At 45.9% G+C, this 23,005-nt stretch overlaps 1 protein-coding gene across 9 annotated transcripts in view; it reads right to left on the reverse strand.

The window, feature by feature from the left end:
• Positions 1-23,005, reverse strand: part of DIP2C (DIP2 acetate--CoA ligase C (putative)) — a 1,026,208-nt gene that overhangs the window by 178,352 nt on the left and 824,851 nt on the right. For all 9 annotated transcript variants that reach the window (XM_078663289.1, XM_078663292.1, XM_078663288.1 and 6 more), the window contains one exon: positions 12,892-13,031. In XM_078663289.1, coding sequence (XP_078519415.1) covers positions 12,892-13,031 — 140 coding nt within the window. The remainder of the gene's footprint in view (positions 1-12,891; positions 13,032-23,005) is intronic.

The raw sequence follows: 23,005 nt of genomic DNA on the forward strand, positions 1-23,005 counted from the left end.
CCCACAGATGTATCCCCGTGTGTGTAACGGCCCAAAAGGCACGCTGTATTAATGGACCGCAACCCCAGGATAACGGAGCACTTTTGCTGCCTCTTGATCTGTAAGGGAGTTGCCACCTATTTTGAGATAATGCCCATCTGTGCTCTGTTTGCGTGTTGACTGGACTCAAGACCCTCCTGGGGTCAGTTTTCATCGAAGGAGTTGCTGGACTTGTGGGGCACAAACTGACCTGATTAGGGACACAAGGCAGCACAATACAACTCAAGGAATTTGCTCGCTGAAGGCACCCTGCGGTTCTAACTCTATAAGTATGTACAAACCACTTAGGTAAGTTCTTATGATTTAGTGATGAGCTACTCAATGCATACTCTATTTCAAAGCATCACTGGGAGATCTTCCTTCCAGCTGGTCAACATGCTCAGATTGGTGGCTCTCCGACATGGTTAGACTATACTAATGGAATATATATCTTAGTTTGCCAGCTGCATATTTCAACAAAATTCATGGAGGAGCATGTGGATGGTGCAAGTTTACCCACTTCTTGTTAGCTCGCCACGGGCTTCATTGGCTCCCGGTGCAGCAGCACATACAGTTTTAAGTGTTGTCTGCTGCGATGAGCCTTCTACTGCACAGGCCCGAAGATCACTTACTTCTTCCTCATATACCTGCAAGAATGTTGTGCTGTGACTTACTAGCCCTTCTTAACATTCCACCTTCAAAAAAGGAACCCAAGTTTTATGCATGTTGACAGTCCTCGTGCCATGATGCCCTTCGGTAATCACCACACCTCATAAATATTAAATAAAATAAAGTAGATAAATGAATTCCCTTGCTTTCTCTTGTGACTTATTTCTTACAGCTTTATCTATCTTTTGGTTAAAACAGCACATCTGATTTAGTGAAACAATGATCAAGATAGCTGGCTTTAAAGGTAGAACTTATTTTTTTCCAGAAGTGGGCAAATCTTTTAAGGGAAGCACTGCTGTAAGGGGCAGAATGCAGAATAGGTTGCTTTTTAGCCTCCATTATTCTACTATCTTAATTGACCCAACTATAGAGTGTCTCCAGGCAAGATCAGACAACAGCTGTTACGCTAAATCAACAGTTCTGAGTTAATATTTCTGGTTAACACAGAGTAGCTACGGTGCCAGTTTACACCACAGGCTAATAAGCAGCTATTGGATTCTTGATGTGCACGATTTAGCTTATTTTGCTCATGTTCACTAACCAAGTGACTGTGCGCTGACAGATTACATGAGGACGGTGGCCAAGCACTTTGCACAACAAGCTATAAAGAGCATAAGAATTCTGACAAAAAGGCTCAAAGGACCGCCACTGGCAAAAGCACACTGTGCCTTAATCATGATAAAACTGAGCAAGTCAAGTGGTCAACAATTCACACTTTTAGAGGAACAGGCATCTGACGAAAGCAACATTGCCACTAAAAAGGTTTTCTAAATCCTGACCTAACACCATCATTTCACATATAACTGCCCAATATTAGTTGGATATACTCAGTGAGACACTGAACAAGTAATGTAGGTCATCCCAATCATAGAGCACAAACATGTTTAGACAGTTACATGAAAGACACGCTAAAAGATTTTTCAATTAAATTGCCTCCTTCGTACCTCCGATCTTTTAGTTTATTTAGCGAGAGTAATATTCTTAAGACTGTATCACTCAACATAGAGTAGTAACCATTGAGGTAGGAGCAAGCTTAAGCAATGGAGCAAAAGTAGGGCTGCATCAGGCACAACAGTGTGGTTTTATTTTCCTTAGTATAGTTCCCCAGAATATTCCATTGTCACCTACAACCGATCGACTATTTTCGGATCACTTGTAGGCTAAGTTAGAGTAAAGCCAAGGCCCTCAACACCTTCCTAAAACTCATCTCACCCAGACTCATCCTCAATATCCCCCACCGCAGCCACATTACCAGCCATCTGAGAGACCTCCACTGGCTCCCAATCAACAAAAGAATCACCTTCAAGCTCCTAATACATGCCTACAAATCCCTATATGACGAGGGACCTGCAGACCTCAACCACCACCTCGAATTCCGCACACCCACCATAGACCTTCGCTCCGCCCAACTGGCCCTGGCCGCCATCTCTGCAAGACCACGGGAAGTTCCTTCTTCTACCTCATAGCAAAGACCTGGATTCAGGAAGGACAGGACCCTTAGGCTGTACTGCAGTGCCTGCGACAGATCATCAATCCGCCCCCACCCCTCTTCCAGTGCCTTGAGACCCTTATGGGTGAGTAGTCACGCTTTACAGGTCACTTGATTGATTGATCATTATAATAACAGCAAACCATCTACAATCCATACAGACTCGAAAGCGGTACCCAAACATTAGAGGACCAGTTGAACAAGAATATCAATATGTTAGAGCACAACACAAAAATTGAGCCGATGGCTCTAGGTGCAGAAAGACAGAGAAAAATCTTAAAGTAAACTCCATATAAAAACAAATGACTAAATTCTAGGCAGAGACTATCTTATCTTTTCCACAGTATTAGCACCAGCATGAACAAATGCGGATATTTTAAGAGATCAGGACGTGGTCGGACAGGTTGCCCTGATGCTGTGTCCACTAGAACTTCAGGTCCCACTGCAGAGCCCGCATCCGCCACCTGGCGCGATGTAATAGCAGGATGCAGGAGGCCATCAGCCCCAGGAGCCGCAGCATCAGCTTGACCGAAACTCGGGATAAAGGCTGAAAGATCGGAATCAGACCCCCGAAAAATTGGCAGACCTCAGCCAGGCATGGCGACGGATCGCCACCGTCGTGGAAATCGCTCTGCCCAGTGAGTCCGTGGTATCAAGTCCACATCGGACGGAATACCGTGCCGCATCTCGCCCCTCAGCAAGAACCTGGACGAGCCGTGTCCGGGCCTCCTCCGGTCACTGAGGCTGCACGTCCGCCACCGTATCCCACAGAGAGTGTGTGTAACGGCCCAAAAGGCACGCTGTATTAATGGACCGCAACCCCAGGATAACTGAGGAGAACAGTTTCTTCCCAAACTGGTCAAGCCTTTTGGATTCCCGATCTGGAGGAGCGGACGGGAAGGCGGTCTGGGATGTAGAGGCCTGGATCACCAGACTCTCGGGGGTGGGGTGGGTGGACAGGAAGCAGGGGTCACCCGGAGCCTGGCGGTTGCCTCCGGCCACTTTCCGATCCACAGGGGGCACTGTGCAGAGCCTGGACCAAGTGCCCAGCAGAATGTCGGTGAGGACTTCTCTGAACGGCAGCATAGGCTCCGAAGAGCTTACTGGCGGTTGAAGCAATTCAATGAGCAGGTTAGTCCTCATGGCTACTGCAGGGAGCTCAAGGCGCAAGGCTTTGGCCGCCTTGGGCAACACCACGCTATATGTAGCACCCTCCTCCGTAGCCACGGAGGGAGGAGAGATGAACCAAGTGTCTGGCGACGTGTCAAGACCACTGGCCTCCCCCAGCTCATCTGCCCAGTCCTGACTTAACTGGCACTGCTGTGCCAGAGGGTCCTCAGGCCCCTCCAAGTCCTCCCCTTCATCCGTGTCCTGATAGACAGGCATAAAGGACGGAGCCGGGTCGTAGGTGAAGGCCTCACCCATCGGTGCCGAGCGTGCCATTCCGATGTCGGACCCGGACCGGGACCGGGACTGAAACCGGGGACGGCGCCGGGGGTGGCTCCGTCAGGGTCGGCGCCAGAGGAGTAGTCGTGAGGTCGACTAGCGTCGACCCGGATCCAGGCCTAGGTCTCAGGGGCCCTTCGGCGCCGGGACCAAAGTCGCCGACGATGCCGGGGCCAAAGCCGCCGACGCGCTAGGACCCCCAGTCGGACCTCCGGGGCCCGAAGGCGCACCGGCAGGCCTTGACGGTGGGAAGAGAGTTCTCATGGCCACAAGGAAATCTCGCCCGGAGTCGCATTAAGCCCAGGGACCGGAGGGTGTGGGTCCGGACGCGACTCCTGTGGCTCCGGCGGAGCCGCGCGGGTGGTGCCACCCGAACCCTCGGCCGAGCTGCGCGACCAGCAAGGGGAGTCAGAAGAGCGATGTCACTTTTTCGACTTCTTCTTTGAGTGCCTCGACTTACCGGAGGACTTGGAGCCCGACAAGCGGCGATGGCTGCGGCTCTGCAACTGGTCCCTCGACTTCCTCCTTGACCGGGAGCTCGAGCGGCGCAGAGCAGACTGCTGGAGCTCGAGAAGGTTATGGGCCCGCTCCCGCCTAGCTTTCGAGGTCAAGACCCGGCAGTCAGGGCACGACTTGTTGTCGTGGCCGGCCCCTAGACAGTAGAGACACCAGCGGTGTGGGCCGGTCACCGACATCAGGCGGTGACAGGCATCGTACGGTTTGAATCCAGGCATCCCTACCGGCACCAGGAGTCGAAGTCGACTTGAAAAGATGATCCAAAATAGACCAAAGGGTTAAAAAGTGACTAGGGTACTAGCTCTACCCGGATCTGCGCTTGCTGGCGCAGAAAAAATAAGAACTGACGTCAGTGCGCGAGGGCGGCGTCTAAGTACTCAGACAAAGTCATCCCGGCGATCTCAACGCCGACCCGCAGCCGACGCCTACCGACGCGCAGGGGTACTGCGGACAAAAACTTTCCGGATCCAGTCTGACGCCTGGGGATATTCTAAGGTAAGGACTCTAACGTGTTTCTTTCAGACATGATCCATTACAGAGTCAATGCCAGGCATCAATTGCAGCTTTCTCCAGGTCTCCTATTGTCAAACTAATATATTGTTGGGATCGGTAAAGTATAAAAAGTAGCTTCAAGTGCCTCCTATCGGCCAGTTACAAAATGTGCCCTGAGTACTTAGTAACAATTCTGTCCAGGTTAAACCCTTCACTGTTAATGATGGAATTGTGTCGCTGTACAAGCTGTCCACTGGCATCTCCCTAGCGTCTGTTTCCCTTACCAGTGCTCTGTTTTTTGGTTTGTCTTAGCCTTGTTCTGCTCATTTGAGTTGATTCTTCTTCTTTGTTATACTTCAGTGTGTCTCCCATTTTCCCCACATTCATATGTCTGTGTTTTTGTGTTTTAATATACTCTGAGAGCACTCAATCGTTCGGGCATTTTGCAGGAGTTGTAGTCTACCTTACCTATTTTGGGCTTGTGGTGGAGTCTGGTTAGCACTTTTGCTGCCTCTTGATCTGTAAGGGAGTTGCCACCTATTTTGAGATAATGCCCATCTGTGCTCTGTTTGCGTGTTGACTGGACTCAAGACCCTCCTGGGGTCAGTTTTCATCGAAGGAGTTGCTGGACTTGTGGGGCACAAACTGACCTGATTAGGGACACAAGGCAGCACAATACAACTCAAGGAATTTGCTCGCTGAAGGCACCCTGCGGTTCTAACTCTATAAGTATGTACAAACCACTTAGGTAAGTTCTTATGATTTAGTGATGAGCTACTCAATGCATACTCTATTTCAAAGCATCACTGGGAGATCTTCCTTCCAGCTGGTCAACATGCTCAGATTGGTGGCTCTCCGACATGGTTAGACTATACTAATGGAATATATATCTTAGTTTGCCAGCTGCATATTTCAACAAAATTCATGGAGGAGCATGTGGATGGTGCAAGTTTACCCACTTCTTGTTAGCTCGCCACGGGCTTCATTGGCTCCCGGTGCAGCAGCACATACAGTTTTAAGTGTTGTCTGCTGCGATGAGCCTTCTACTGCACAGGCCCGAAGATCACTTACTTCTTCCTCATATACCTGCAAGAATGTTGTGCTGTGACTTACTAGCCCTTCTTAACATTCCACCTTCAAAAAAGGAACCCAAGTTTTATGCATGTTGACAGTCCTCGTGCCATGATGCCCTTCGGTAATCACCACACCTCATAAATATTAAATAAAATAAAGTAGATAAATGAATTCCCTTGCTTTCTCTTGTGACTTATTTCTTACAGCTTTATCTATCTTTTGGTTAAAACAGCACATCTGATTTAGTGAAACAATGATCAAGATAGCTGGCTTTAAAGGTAGAACTTATTTTTTTCCAGAAGTGGGCAAATCTTTTAAGGGAAGCACTGCTGTAAGGGGCAGAATGCAGAATAGGTTGCTTTTTAGCCTCCATTATTCTACTATCTTAATTGACCCAACTATAGAGTGTCTCCAGGCAAGATCAGACAACAGCTGTTACGCTAAATCAACAGTTCTGAGTTAATATTTCTGGTTAACACAGAGTAGCTACGGTGCCAGTTTACACCACAGGCTAATAAGCAGCTATTGGATTCTTGATGTGCACGATTTAGCTTATTTTGCTCATGTTCACTAACCAAGTGACTGTGCGCTGACAGATTACATGAGGACGGTGGCCAAGCACTTTGCACAACAAGCTATAAAGAGCATAAGAATTCTGACAAAAAGGCTCAAAGGACCGCCACTGGCAAAAGCACACTGTGCCTTAATCATGATAAAACTGAGCAAGTCAAGTGGTCAACAATTCACACTTTTAGAGGAACAGGCATCTGACGAAAGCAACATTGCCACTAAAAAGGTTTTCTAAATCCTGACCTAACACCATCATTTCACATATAACTGCCCAATATTAGTTGGATATACTCAGTGAGACACTGAACAAGTAATGTAGGTCATCCCAATCATAGAGCACAAACATGTTTAGACAGTTACATGAAAGACACGCTAAAAGATTTTTCAATTAAATTGCCTCCTTCGTACCTCCGATCTTTTAGTTTATTTAGCGAGAGTAATATTCTTAAGACTGTATCACTCAACATAGAGTAGTAACCATTGAGGTAGGAGCAAGCTTAAGCAATGGAGCAAAAGTAGGGCTGCATCAGGCACAACAGTGTGGTTTTATTTTCCTTAGTATAGTTCCCCAGAATATTCCATTGTCACCTACAACCGATCGACTATTTTCGGATCACTTGTAGGCTAAGTTAGAGTAAAGCCAAGGCCCTCAACACCTTCCTAAAACTCATCTCACCCAGACTCATCCTCAATATCCCCCACCGCAGCCACATTACCAGCCATCTGAGAGACCTCCACTGGCTCCCAATCAACAAAAGAATCACCTTCAAGCTCCTAATACATGCCTACAAATCCCTATATGACGAGGGACCTGCAGACCTCAACCACCACCTCGAATTCCGCACACCCACCATAGACCTTCGCTCCGCCCAACTGGCCCTGGCCGCCATCTCTGCAAGACCACGGGAAGTTCCTTCTTCTACCTCATAGCAAAGACCTGGATTCAGGAAGGACAGGACCCTTAGGCTGTACTGCAGTGCCTGCGACAGATCATCAATCCGCCCCCACCCCTCTTCCAGTGCCTTGAGACCCTTATGGGTGAGTAGTCACGCTTTACAGGTCACTTGATTGATTGATCATTATAATAACAGCAAACCATCTACAATCCATACAGACTCGAAAGCGGTACCCAAACATTAGAGGACCAGTTGAACAAGAATATCAATATGTTAGAGCACAACACAAAAATTGAGCCGATGGCTCTAGGTGCAGAAAGACAGAGAAAAATCTTAAAGTAAACTCCATATAAAAACAAATGACTAAATTCTAGGCAGAGACTATCTTATCTTTTCCACAGTATTAGCACCAGCATGAACAAATGCGGATATTTTAAGAGATCAGGACGTGGTCGGACAGGTTGCCCTGATGCTGTGTCCACTAGAACTTCAGGTCCCACTGCAGAGCCCGCATCCGCCACCTGGCGCGATGTAATAGCAGGATGCAGGAGGCCATCAGCCCCAGGAGCCGCAGCATCAGCTTGACCGAAACTCGGGATAAAGGCTGAAAGATCGGAATCAGACCCCCGAAAAATTGGCAGACCTCAGCCAGGCATGGCGACGGATCGCCACCGTCGTGGAAATCGCTCTGCCCAGTGAGTCCGTGGTATCAAGTCCACATCGGACGGAATACCGTGCCGCATCTCGCCCCTCAGCAAGAACCTGGACGAGCCGTGTCCGGGCCTCCTCCGGTCACTGAGGCTGCACGTCCGCCACCGTATCCCACAGAGAGTGTGTGTAACGGCCCAAAAGGCACGCTGTATTAATGGACCGCAACCCCAGGATAACTGAGGAGAACAGTTTCTTCCCAAACTGGTCAAGCCTTTTGGATTCCCGATCTGGAGGAGCGGACGGGAAGGCGGTCTGGGATGTAGAGGCCTGGATCACCAGACTCTCGGGGGTGGGGTGGGTGGACAGGAAGCAGGGGTCACCCGGAGCCTGGCGGTTGCCTCCGGCCACTTTCCGATCCACAGGGGGCACTGTGCAGAGCCTGGACCAAGTGCCCAGCAGAATGTCGGTGAGGACTTCTCTGAACGGCAGCATAGGCTCCGAAGAGCTTACTGGCGGTTGAAGCAATTCAATGAGCAGGTTAGTCCTCATGGCTACTGCAGGGAGCTCAAGGCGCAAGGCTTTGGCCGCCTTGGGCAACACCACGCTATATGTAGCACCCTCCTCCGTAGCCACGGAGGGAGGAGAGATGAACCAAGTGTCTGGCGACGTGTCAAGACCACTGGCCTCCCCCAGCTCATCTGCCCAGTCCTGACTTAACTGGCACTGCTGTGCCAGAGGGTCCTCAGGCCCCTCCAAGTCCTCCCCTTCATCCGTGTCCTGATAGACAGGCATAAAGGACGGAGCCGGGTCGTAGGTGAAGGCCTCACCCATCGGTGCCGAGCGTGCCATTCCGATGTCGGACCCGGACCGGGACCGGGACTGAAACCGGGGACGGCGCCGGGGGTGGCTCCGTCAGGGTCGGCGCCAGAGGAGTAGTCGTGAGGTCGACTAGCGTCGACCCGGATCCAGGCCTAGGTCTCAGGGGCCCTTCGGCGCCGGGACCAAAGTCGCCGACGATGCCGGGGCCAAAGCCGCCGACGCGCTAGGACCCCCAGTCGGACCTCCGGGGCCCGAAGGCGCACCGGCAGGCCTTGACGGTGGGAAGAGAGTTCTCATGGCCACAAGGAAATCTCGCCCGGAGTCGCATTAAGCCCAGGGACCGGAGGGTGTGGGTCCGGACGCGACTCCTGTGGCTCCGGCGGAGCCGCGCGGGTGGTGCCACCCGAACCCTCGGCCGAGCTGCGCGACCAGCAAGGGGAGTCAGAAGAGCGATGTCACTTTTTCGACTTCTTCTTTGAGTGCCTCGACTTACCGGAGGACTTGGAGCCCGACAAGCGGCGATGGCTGCGGCTCTGCAACTGGTCCCTCGACTTCCTCCTTGACCGGGAGCTCGAGCGGCGCAGAGCAGACTGCTGGAGCTCGAGAAGGTTATGGGCCCGCTCCCGCCTAGCTTTCGAGGTCAAGACCCGGCAGTCAGGGCACGACTTGTTGTCGTGGCCGGCCCCTAGACAGTAGAGACACCAGCGGTGTGGGCCGGTCACCGACATCAGGCGGTGACAGGCATCGTACGGTTTGAATCCAGGCATCCCTACCGGCACCAGGAGTCGAAGTCGACTTGAAAAGATGATCCAAAATAGACCAAAGGGTTAAAAAGTGACTAGGGTACTAGCTCTACCCGGATCTGCGCTTGCTGGCGCAGAAAAAATAAGAACTGACGTCAGTGCGCGAGGGCGGCGTCTAAGTACTCAGACAAAGTCATCCCGGCGATCTCGACGCCGACCCGCAGCCGACGCCTACCGACGCGCAGGGGTACTGCGGACAAAAACTTTCCGGATCCAGTCTGACGCCTGGGGATATTCTAAGGTAAGGACTCTAACGTGTTTCTTTCAGACATGATCCATTACAGAGTCAATGCCAGGCATCAATTGCAGCTTTCTCCAGGTCTCCTATTGTCAAACTAATATATTGTTGGGATCGGTAAAGTATAAAAAGTAGCTTCAAGTGCCTCCTATCGGCCAGTTACAAAATGTGCCCTGAGTACTTAGTAACAATTCTGTCCAGGTTAAACCCTTCACTGTTAATGATGGAATTGTGTCGCTGTACAAGCTGTCCACTGGCATCTCCCTAGCGTCTGTTTCCCTTACCAGTGCTCTGTTTTTTGGTTTGTCTTAGCCTTGTTCTGCTCATTTGAGTTGATTCTTCTTCTTTGTTATACTTCAGTGTGTCTCCCATTTTCCCCACATTCATATGTCTGTGTTTTTGTGTTTTAATATACTCTGAGAGCACTCAATCGTTCGGGCATTTTGCAGGAGTTGTAGTCTACCTTACCTATTTTGGGCTTGTGGTGGAGTCTGGTTAGCACTTTTGCTGCCTCTTGATCTGTAAGGGAGTTGCCACCTATTTTGAGATAATGCCCATCTGTGCTCTGTTTGCGTGTTGACTGGACTCAAGACCCTCCTGGGGTCAGTTTTCATCGAAGGAGTTGCTGGACTTGTGGGGCACAAACTGACCTGATTAGGGACACAAGGCAGCACAATACAACTCAAGGAATTTGCTCGCTGAAGGCACCCTGCGGTTCTAACTCTATAAGTATGTACAAACCACTTAGGTAAGTTCTTATGATTTAGTGATGAGCTACTCAATGCATACTCTATTTCAAAGCATCACTGGGAGATCTTCCTTCCAGCTGGTCAACATGCTCAGATTGGTGGCTCTCCGACATGGGTAGACTATACTAATGGAATATATATCTTAGTTTGCCAGCTGCATATTTCAACAAAATTCATGGAGGAGCATGTGGATGGTGCAAGTTTACCCACTTCTTGTTAGTTCGCCACGGGCTTCATTGGCTCCCGGTGCAGCAGCACATACAGTTTTAAGTGTTGTCTGCTGCGATGAGCCTTCTACTGCACAGGCCCGAAGATCACTTACTTCTTCCTCATATACCTGCAAGAATGTTGTGCTGTGACTTACTAGCCCTTCTTAACATTCCACCTTCAAAAAAGGAACCCAAGTTTTATGCATGTTGACAGTCCTCGTGCCATGATGCCCTTCGGTAATCACCACACCTCATAAATATTAAATAAAATAAAGTAGATAAATGAATTCCCTTGCTTTCTCTTGTGACTTATGTCTTACAGCTTTATCTATCTTTTGGTTCAAACAGCACATCTGATTTAGTGAAACAATGATCAAGATAGCTGGCTTTAAAGGTAGAACTTATTTTTTTCCAGAAGTGGGCAAATCTTTTAAGGGAAGCACTGCTGTAAGGGGCAGAATGCAGAATAGGTTGCTTTTTAGCCTCCATTATTCTACTATCTTAATTGACCCAACTGTAGAGTGTCTCCAGGCAAGATCAGACAACAGCTGTTACGCTAAATCAACAGTTCTGAGTTAATATTTCTGGTTAACACAGAGTAGCTACGGTGCCAGTTTACACCACAGGCTAATAAGCAGCTATTGGATTCTTGATGTGCACGATTTAGCTTATTTTGCTCATGTTCACTAACCAAGTGACTGTGCGCTGACAGATTACATGAGGACGGTGGCAAAGCACTTTGCACAACAAGCTATAAAGAGCATAAGAATTCTGACAAAAAGGCTCAAAGGACCGCCACTGGCAAAAGCACATTGTGCCTTAATCATGATAAAACTGAGCAAGTCAAGTGGTCAACAATTCACACTTTTAGAGGAACAGGCACCTGACGAAAGCAACATTGCCACTAAAAAGGTGTTCTAAATCCTGACCTAACACCATCATTTCACATATAACTGCCCAATATTAGTTGGATATACTCAGTGAGACACTGAACAAGTAATGTAGGTCATCCCAATCATAAAGCACAAACATGTTTAGACAGTTACATGAAAGACACGCTAAAAGATTTTTCAATTAAATTGCCTCCTTCGTACCTCCGATCTTTTAGTTTATTTAGCGAGAGTAATATTCTTAAGACTGTATCACTCAACATAGAGTAGTAACCATTGAGGTAGGAGCAAGCTTAAGCAATGGAGCAAAAGTAGGGCTGCATCAGGCACAACCGTGTGGTTTTATTTTCCTTAGTATAGTTCCCCAGAATATTCCATTGTCACCTACAACCGATCGACTATTTTCGGATCACTTGTAGGCTAAGTTAGAGTAAAGCCAAGGCCCTCAACACCTTCCTAAAACTCATCTCACCCAGACTCATCCTCAATATCCCCCACCGCAGCCACATTACCAGCCATCTGAGAGACCTCAACTGGCTCCCAATCAACAAAAGAATCACCTTCAAGCTCCTAATACATGCCTACAAATCCCTATATGACGAGGGACCTGCAGACCTCAACCACCACCTCGAATTCCGCACACCCACCATAGACCTTCGCTCCGCCCAACTGGCCCTGGCCGCCATCTCTGCAAGACCACGGGAAGTTCCTTCTTCTACCTCATAGCAAAGACCTGGATTCAGGAAGGACAGGACCCTTAGGCTGTACTGCAGTGCCTGCGACAGATCATCAATCCGCCCCCACCCCTCTTCCAGTGCCTTAAGACCCTTATGGGTGAGTAGTCACGCTTTACAGGTCACTTGATTGATTGATCATTATAATAACAGCAAACCATCTACAATCCATACAGACTCGAAAGCGGTACCCAAACATTAGAGGACCAGTTGAACAAGAATATCAATATGTTAGAGCACAACACAAAAATTAAGCCGATGGCTCTAGGTGCAGAAAGACAGAGAAAAATCTTAAAGTAAACTCCATATAAAAACAAATGACTAAATTCTAGACAGAGACTATCTTATCTTTTCCACAGTATTAGCACCAGCATGAACAAATGCGGATATTTTAAGAGATCTGTATTAATAAGCAGTAAACTGTCACACTTGACATAATCCGAGTTGAGAATGATGTTGACATAAGTATGAAAACAAAAAAACACTTACAATAACCAAAGTTGACTTGTAACACATGCATAGATGCAATATCAATACTATCCGGTCACACACATAGCACTTGTAATAGCCTGCATGGATACGTCCACACAAAGCATGGCAACAAATAAAGGGAAGTTTGGCTATGTACCTCCGGGCATCACCGTGCCAACATCCTGTACCGTAAGGACGGAGAGCTTCTCTTCCGAATCCACCCGAATCACTCCGTAAGTAAGGCCATGCATGGACAGGACTCCTCTTCCCGGGGGCTGGTTGCTGTCATCTGTCGGCCTACAAGGATCATAAATGATTCAGAATGGAACAAAGCGAGACTCAAGAATAAAAAAAAAAAAATCATTAACAGACAACAGTATGCTTGCATTTTTAAGAGAAGGCCGTGGAGTAGATGCAAAAATACTTCATATATTTTGCATTACCATTTGATTTACTCCTAAATTTAGCCACTGGTAGTTCACCACCATTTCAGTTAGATCTTTTTCTCCTGAAAAGTAATAAGAAAAGCATTCTAGATATTTTTTTATTTTATCAAAAACACTAATGTAGTGTAAATCTCACTATAGGGCCATGAAGTACTGCTCCAAAATCTTCAATACATAGATCACAATATCGTACCCCCATAATAAAAAAACAAAAATAAGTAACAGAGCAAAAACATTATAGATAAACAGAAGGTTGAATTACACAACTCTCGAAAAAAATTACCACCCTGGAAAAGAGAGCTGTTAGGTAAAATACTGTTAAGTCATGTTTTTATTTCCTTAAAAAAATGTATCAAAGCAGGTGCTAAGCAGAAAGAAAGCCCCAGAATCAAATGTCCGCGATGACGACGGAAATAATTTGAATTTAGGGTTTCTTAGCTTTTGAGTTCTTTGAGTTCTTGATGCATACAGTGGAGAACCCAAACAAAAGAGAAAGCTTACAAACCAAACAGTAGGTTTCCTGACGGTCACAACTTAATAAACAATGTAGCCACGCATGAAGATGATCCACAGAAACATATTGGGTCAATGTAGGCAAGGCAGAAGCAACACATTATTTAAGTTACTGGCTAGGACTAAAAGCTGAACAGCTGAATAAAGTATTCATTTTGAGGGCTGAGACCACTCCTTAGGACTCGCATAACGCTCCAAGAGCCTGAAAAGGAACCAGGTGTAATATCACACTGAAATCTATGCAAGGAAAATTGTCACTGCAGCAAATTTGTTAATGACTCTCTTTACACATTATGGAAGAGTGCGTAAAATTTTCTCCAGCCTTGACAAATGACTAGATAAAGATTCTCTGGAAACTCTTCAGTGTGATCTAGTTGGAGTTCAAATATCATAAAGATTAAAGTGGGTATAAAAAAATAAAATTTAAAATGTACCTTCTCGCTGTTTCCTCGCGGCGTCTCTCCTCCGTAGTCCTCCCTCGCTCGGCCTCAACAGGAAGCACACCCAGGCTCCCAGTCAGCAAATCGAAATGCAGCCTTAGCAGCGTTGTGATTGGTCTGAGCGCCGAGTTTCGGCATTCAGACGCTGACTGGGTGCCTGGACATGTTCTCCATGCAGGCTGTACTGCAGCCTGCATGGAGTACATGCAGATTGCGAAAGACTGTTTTGGGCAGCCCGAGAGGGCCGGCCAAAGAGTCACTGCGCACTTAGGAAGGTGCTACCACTCCTACCCTGCCCCCGCCCACGTATGCAAAGCTGCGAAAGTAGGAGAAAATAAAATGATACCACAAGATTATCATTTTATTTTTCCTTTGTTTCACTGCAAAAAAGCAGTGAGGCGACGCTCATCTGCCTTAGCGTAGGAGCCGCCACTGCATATTAGTAGGGAGGTGCAACATAATATATTTTTTGTGTAAAGCAGAACAGCACAGACTGACCCATGAAGCACAACAATGACTGAATCTAGTCTATCACAGACCAAGCTGCAGGAGCACCACAATGCAGAGCCAGCGCTCTTCAAATACAATAAGAAGATTTGGTGCAATTTAACAGTAATTTTCTATAGTTTATGACAAACAACTTTATTGGACAATGTTTTAGCCACCTTGGTGATATCCCAAAGTAACTGCCCTCCATGTTATTACCCAGTCACAAAAGTGACACGGATTCACCACTCAGCTCCACCTAACCCAACTCACAACCTTGTAAATCACTATCATTATCTATGAATGAAAATAGCAGCTTCTTCCGTGATTTTACCAGAAGTATAAAATGGGCAACATACTAAGGTCTACAGACCATTAGGTTAAGAAACTGTGGTCGTAAGAATGAATTTCTGTGCCTGAATATAAACAAATTTTTGTTTCCTTGTTCAAGAACAATGTATTTGCATGAAATTGTAGATTTTAATTCTCCTAATTTATATCCACATTCGACAACTCGCCTGTTTGCATCTTCTATTAATACCTTGACTGCCCCATTAATATCTGGTTCCTAAAACAAACTAATGTCTAGCATTTATTTGTATTTATCCGTCATGATTTCCGTACCCTACGTTCATACCTTGGTTGCGCTCTTGCGCCACCTGTACAAAAATTCAGTCCAGGATACAATTCAGGCATTCCTCTTCAGAATGAGCACCTTCAGGCGAAGCTCGCTGCCTCTATTTAAGCATGGTTGTGTTACTGCGCCAGGAGTTTACTATTCTGAGACTTGCATTATGTATGCAACCCTTACGACCAGGACTGCAGGTCACAAATGAGAAGGGAGGAGAGGGTCCTGGGTTACTTTTTTGTAGTACTCAATATTTTCTGTCTCCCCTCTTTAATCTAATGTTTACTTCACAGGTTCTCAGTGCTGAAGCACCTGGACTATTGTAACAACTGGTACATCTATGTACACCAAATGTATAGATACTGCTAATGTATATAAGCAAAGTTGAACAGCAGTGCTAGCCTAGTTTCTTTCACATATGATTGAAACCCATATGAGCTTCTTTAATGCTATTACCAATAACTTCCACTTCACGCCTAACAGGCTACCAAGGCTTACAGAGAATATTTAGAACACCCTGGAAACTATACTATCAGCAGAACCAGATGGGACTTACCAAGAATGCAGCAAGTATGTTTTAAATACAGACATGGATTTAAGATGAATTTCCGGTTACTCCGAAAATCATGTATGAAATGTAAGCCTGACCTATTCTAATCACCAGGTTCAGCTAGAGAGAAGTGACAAAAGCAATGAATTGCAGTGTCGGACGAGACAGCATGCGACTGCATAGCACTGTCAGACGCGAAATGAAAGATAATGTATTGCAATTCAAGTTATTAATAGCAATTATATGCAGGCAGCCCGTCACTGAGATAATAATTTAAGCAGAGATTGGAAAATAGTCAGGCGCCTCTAGCCGAGTCTCGGGAGACTTCTCTCAGTAATTTTTATCCGGAGCAGTCCGGCACCTCTATTTATTGCTAATTATTTACCTTCCCTTCAAACGCCGCGTGATGTCTGCCACTTTGCAATGCGCGATGGTCGCCCCGCTATCGCGCGCCGGAAGATGCGGCGATGAATCTTAATTACAGTTTTCCACCAGTGACAGCTCTCGGATGCCACGGGCTCCGCTGCCCGGCCTTGGCCGCAAACAGAAAGGAAGTACGGAAAACAGAATCCCCCTTTGTTGATCGGCATCAGATCCACAGCGCTCACAGAAATCTCTGCATTTATTAAGTGCATTTTTTTAAATCCCCCAACTTGCTTTATGCAAACAGTTTGACAACGCACATGTTGTTGTTGTTGTTGTAAATGCATTTATATAGCTCTTACTACCCCTGACAAGGCGTCGAAGGGCTGCTCCGGAACACAAAGGATTAGTGGTGAATTAGTATAGTGAAAATATGAAAGTAATTTGGCGGTGAATATGTTAGTTAGTTATTTGGATTTAGAAGGATATTGGAGGGATAGAAGAGGAAAAAAGGTTTGCATTTATATAGCGCCTCCCACCCTTGATGGGGTGTTGAAGCGCTTTGTTGGCGAGTAGCAAGCTACTTTGGAAACCTGAAAAGATTAGTGGTGAATTAGTATAGTGAAAATATGAAAGTAATTTGAATGGTGGATATGTTAGTCAGTTATTTGGATTGAGAAGGACAGTGGAGGGATAGAGAAGGGAAAAAGGTTATAATCTCCCACAAAGCAGTTGTCTAAATAAAGTGGATATGACATGTCTAAACCTTTGTGATCATTTTGTGAGTGATGAAAAGTACTTTCAGGAAACCAATGCCAGCCAGGTTCACAAAATTTGCATTGAGCCGGAGTCACACAAACTACTTATGAACAAAAATTATTGAGAACAGCAGATTGTCAAATCTCTTCGCCTGTCCCCTCTGCTCATACACTCCACACTTTGTTCCCTGCTCCTTCTCCTCGCCAGTTGTGGCTTCTGATTTTGGAGATTCGTGGGGAGTAACACTTGCCCTGAATTCAAATCGAGTGAGACCGAATTCTTCTAGGTAGAACCGGGAATTCTTCTCTTGGGAAAATTATGAAACAAATTGATAAAATAACTCATTTTGAAGCACAGTTTTCACACATATTTCCTCAAACACATCAGTTCTGAAAGGGCTCTCATAAAACATCCCAGTGCTTTCACGTTGACAAGGAAAGCTTATAACTCCCCAGGACCTGGCACCATTTTTTTCCTTTTTCAAAATCTGACATATGTTAGAAATTATCAGCACTAGGTCAGGGCCAGAATTTTGTCATAGGCTTCCCCATATGCCAAAAATGAACTGCAGTAGGCCAAAGCCATAATTGTGCCATAGGTGCCTTCCTTATGCCAGGAAATACATACATGCGAGTGCCAGAATTTTGCCTTGGATCCTTCCCGATATGCTGTGGGTTACACCGTATGTAAAAAATAACCTCCTCTAGGCAAGGGATAGCATTTTACTATTGGTGTTCTCATAACCTGGGCGCTCTCTCTTATTCCAAGAATTACCTCCAATATATTTTGCCTCAGGTGCCCGCATATGCCAAGAATAATTTTCAATATGCCAGGGCCTGTATTTTTCCATGGGTAACATACCCCACCCAAATGACATGGGTGCGCCCCACCAAAATGCAAAATTACCTCCATTATGCAAGGGCCAGCAGCATACGCACTACCATAATACAAACACTCAAATACACTCACATTCATACATTAACAAACCCACCCACACTTTCACTGCCTCTCTCACACTCGTACACATACTTGCAGATACACACACAAATTATGGCACACAGCCACATACACATTCTCAGACTTGCTCACACACTCCATGATTCTCACTTCCATTTTTCCAATCCACGTCTTGAGTTACTAAAACTTGCATAGTAGTTGTTTCTCGTATTATACATGTTCTGTCTGTAAGTGAAGCACAGTGAGAAATTTTTTTTGTATACAGTTGAAAAGTCAAAACAAATGGCATTGTCAACGCTTGTTTTAAAGTATGATGTGAATGAAATAGCAGGCAAGCATAAAACAGATGAACGAGACCTATATTTGGGTTTACATGAGGATCAAGAACTATCGATATTGCAAGTGGGTTAGATTACATTATATATTTTTTTGTGTTCAAATCGTTTTTATTGGTCAGCAAATGAAGACAAAAAGAATAAAGGCAATGGTACATGTACATGTGGTACTTTCTTTGGTTGAAATACAATAAAGTAAGGAGACAAAGTAAAGTAATACAAATAAGGAAGGTAAGGTAAGTAAAAACACAGTAAGGTCCCACATAGCTCGTTAAAAACAGATGGACAGTTATACTTATACTGCCGACATACGGATTGAGCTCGAACATCATTGTTTCCAGTTAATAACAGCAGTTGATTCACAACCAGTTTCATCAATGAGAGTGCCAGCATAAGGAACAACATATCGAGCGCATGCGGGCAAAACAAAGAATAAACAACGATTCGTAATGTGTTGTGCTTCCGTGACTGTGTTCTCATGTGTGCAGTTATGACACTACAGGGTAGCTCTATCCTCATCCCCAACATTTTAGTAACGAAACATTAAGCTTGGACTACCAGTAGTAGTTTTACAGTGGCTTATCCCTGGTTCATACGAGACGGTGACTGTATGTGTGGTCAACGAGTGTCGAGTGACTACGGCGGATCAAAGGAGAAGGAGGTGGCGTCAAGAGTAGACAACGGTTTTTTGCTAGATGCACGCCATGGGGAAGAGTGCAGAGCAGAGTTATCTGTTCCTCCAATGCAAGACAGCTATTCTTTCCACATGGCAAAAGAGACTTCTGATGCGGTCTTCCATCTGCACAAAACAACTTTGCATGCTAGTGTAAGCAGTAGATCGAGTAGTTGTCGATCATGATCCCTTGATAATGTCGGGTCGATGGCACCCAGAATTATGTAGATAAATTCCCTCTTCGGCTTAATCTTAAATATGTGCTCAATGTAGTCAAAGACGCTAGACCAATATTTGTGAAGTAAAGGGCAGTGGAAAAGCATGTGTGGTAGGTCTCCGTTAGCACTGGAGCAATTCCAGCACGTGGGGGTATCTTTTAGATTGAGTTTAAATAGTCTTTGGGGGGTCCAGAAGACTTTATTGATTAGCATGTATTTCGTTTGGGAGAGGATCGGGGACACTTTGTGTGTGAGGGCCGAGGCATGAATCTTATCCCAGTCAAGGTCTATGCCCGTAGTGTTGGGTTCATCTTTCCATTTGACCTCATTACGTCTTTGCGGTTTGCCTAGCGTTGGTGAGAGCATTTTGTATGTCTTAGAAACAAAGTGGCCTGTACTCTGTAGTCGTGGGAGTAATGACTTTAACCCAGGTTCTGAGTGTGAGAACGAGCGTATGGATAATGTCGATTTCAGTTTTAAGAAAAAAAAAATGTAAATGTAAATTGATACTTGTATAGCGCACTACTCACCCGCAAGGGTCTCAAGGCGCTTGTACGAATACCGCTGTGGAACCCATCCTGGCTTTCCCTGTGAGGTGTCCACTCCTGGGCACCCCCAAGGTGGAGGCCAGGCATCCTTAGCGTTGTGGGGGCCGTTGTGGAGATTAAGCAAGCTATTGCCCAGAGTTGCAGAGTGGGACTCCATGATTGGAATAGGCACCGAGGCGAGAATTATCAGGTCCGTGGAATTTTTGAGCCCAAGACCCGCCGAGGCGGGGAATTGAACCCTGGTCCCGGGCTAGACCTCTGCATCAGGGTCTGCCGCTCTAACCATTGAGCCACACTTCTCAGAATGCATAGAAGTCCATTGGCTGAAGGGAGTATTTGGCCTGAATTGCAGAGAACGGGAGTGGGAGGTGACCATCATATAGATCTGAGACCAAATTAATGCCTTTAACTGACCAGTGTTCCCAAAAGGGTGAAGCTCCATTAATCTTGATGTGTGGATTGTGCCACAGGGATGAGGAAGTCGTTTTTTTCACTTGTGGGCCAGCTTTATGGGCCTGGTCTAGTGTAAGAAGTGCCCTTCTGGTGTTGAGTAAAATTTATTTGGAGTGTGGAAGGTGTGTCAGATCCATGGTAAGTATCGCCGGTAGAGGAGCTTTGCTTATGATGGAGCTCTCTATAGCAATCCATAGTGGAGTATAGCTAGCTCCTTCATTGAACCAACATGCCCCTTGCTTGCACAGAAAAGCAGTTTGATATCTCCTAAAGTTGGGTAGGCCCAGACCACCTTTTATCTTTGGAAGTTGCAGTTTTTTCATCGATATTCTGGGCCTCTTTCCCAGCCATAGGAAGGTACTGATTGACTTCTCTACTTTTTGCAGGAACTCCTCAGAGAAAGTCATGGGGAGCATGCTTGCCATGTAGTTAATTAGGGGAGTGACCATCATTTTCAGTGTCTCCGCTCTACCCCACCACGATAAGTATTTGGGAGACCAACCCTCCAGAAGCTTATTTACTTTTTTCAAAAGTTGTTCTTCATTAATTTTCAGTGTCGTGATCAAGTCCTTTTCAAATTCTAGGCCCAGATATTTGAAACTTTTCGATTGCCAGGTGAGACCGGAGTTGCCTAGTATGTCTTTACCACTCACATTGTTTAGGAGTTTGACCTCAGTCTTGTCTTTGTTTAAGGAGTATCCAGACATGTCAGAAAACTCTTCAATCGTGGACAGAAGAGCAGGTATTGCTTTATCAGCCTGTTCACTTAGCACTAACACGTCATCTGCGTAAGCTGTGAGCTTTATAGTGCAGTCGCCGAATGGGATTCCAGGGATGTTATCATTGTTCCTAATTTGATATAGGAAGGGCTCGATAGCTAAGAGGAATAAGGAGGGAGATAGCGGGCATCCTTGTCTAGTTCCCTGTTCTAGTTTAAACGGTGAAGAGAAAGCTCCACCAGCTCTCACTCGCGCAGTAGGGCAGGCATATAGTGACATTACCATTTTAGTAAAAAAGGGGCCTAATTCAAATTTGTGAAGGACTGCTTCCAGGTAAGTCCAGTCTACTTTATCAAACGCTTTCTCTGCGTCGAGTGTTATCGCAGTAGTGGGAGTGGAGAGGAATTTTGCTTTTTCAATGACGTGGGCTAGGATTCTAGTATTATCGCTTGACAGCCTATTTTTTAGGAAGCCCGCCTGCGATGGGTGGATCAGGGATGGGAGTACTTTCTGGATACGTTGTGCCAGTATCGAGGCCAAGAGCTTACAATCTAGGTTTATTAGCGATATGGGTCTATAGTTCTTTGGGAGTTTAGAGTCTTCCCCCTCTTTTGGTATACCGCGATTATCGCTTCAGCTAATGTCCCCTTTACCTGACCAGTTTCGCCAATCTCCTGGAACATATTTAAAATTGGTGATGTGAGCGTATCAGCAAAACATTTATAAAACCATGCCGTGAATCCGTCAGGGCCGGGGGCTTTTCCACACTTAAGCGACTTGATTGCTCGTGCAACCTCCGTCTCAGATATTGGTTCATTTAGTGACTCTTGTTCCAACAAAGTAAGTGATGGTAGCTCACACTTAGATAAATACTTTATCACACTCTCCTTTCTCACCTTATTGTTTTTGGCGTATAGTGTCTCATAGAAGGCTTTGAACAATTCCGCAATTTTAGTGGGGTCTGAGTTAGGAACACCTTTGTCATCTACCAGGGAGTTGATTGTGTTTTTTTGTATTTTAAATTTAAGGTAGGCAGCTAAGCCTTTCCCTGCCTTATTTGATTCGCAAATTTTAAATCTTTTCTTTCTGTCCAGCCAGATCCCCGCTCTTTCACTTATTAACTTGTTGTAGGCATATTTCTGGTTCGTTAAGCTATTTAGCGACTCAGCAGATCTATTTCTCAAATATTCTCGTTGGAGTCTCGAGACCTCTTTCTCTAGCTTCAAGAGTGTGGCATTATGGTTCCTGTTTATTGCAGATGCTATTTTTATGATGAGTCCCCTTATGGTGCTCTTTAGGGCTTCCCATCTGATGGAGTCGGTGGTCTCGCCTTCTTTATTAAGCGCTAAATAATCTTTGATGGCGGTTTCTATGGTGTCCCTGTGCTTATTGTCATTCAAAATTGCGTCATTGAGGCGCCATAGTGATTGTCGGAGTGTTGGCTTAATGTTTGATAGTGTTAGTGAGATGCATGAATGATCCGACACGAGTCTAGGCTCGATGCTTGTGTCTTCGATCCTAGCTATGGCGTTCCTAGTAATGAACAGATAGTCGATTCGTGAGAACGAGTCATGTGGTGGGGAGTAGAAGGAGTAGTCTCTGCCGTCGGGATGTTGTAGACGCCATGAGTCTATCATGTTAAATCTGTTGCATAGTCTAGTGAAGTCTTTATGTGCCTTGCTGGGGCGGAAGCTACATTCAGAATCTCTGTCTAAGGTAGGGTCAGACGGGAGGTTGAAGTCTCCTGCCAGTATGTGGACAGCTGAGTCCGGAATTGTTTCTATTTGCCTTGTGAGTTCTGACCAGAAAGAGGGTTCATGTGAGTTAGGTGCATATACCGTTGTAATGTAGAATTCAGTGTCATCCTTGGTCAATTTCGCTGAAACCCATCTGCCTTTCATATCCGTTGAGGAGGAGACTATTTCCACATTGGCCTTTTTCGCTATCAACATTACCACCCCATTTTTTTTAGCTATTGCCTCAGAGCCCACTAGTTCAGTATAGAATTTTTTGCGGAGAGGATGGAAGTGTTTCGCCTCTATCTTCGTTTCTTGCAGCAGAGCTATGTCACCTCCTTGTCTACGCAGGTAATCTAATATTTTCTGTCGTTTAACAGGATGGTTCAGGCCCTTCACATTCAGCGAAAGTAGTTTAAGGTTGCTTATTATCGTTGTCCCTATGGG

This window comes from Lissotriton helveticus, chromosome 10 (assembly GCF_964261635.1).
Source record: "Lissotriton helveticus chromosome 10, aLisHel1.1, whole genome shotgun sequence".
Lineage (NCBI taxonomy): Eukaryota > Metazoa > Chordata > Amphibia > Caudata > Salamandridae > Lissotriton > Lissotriton helveticus.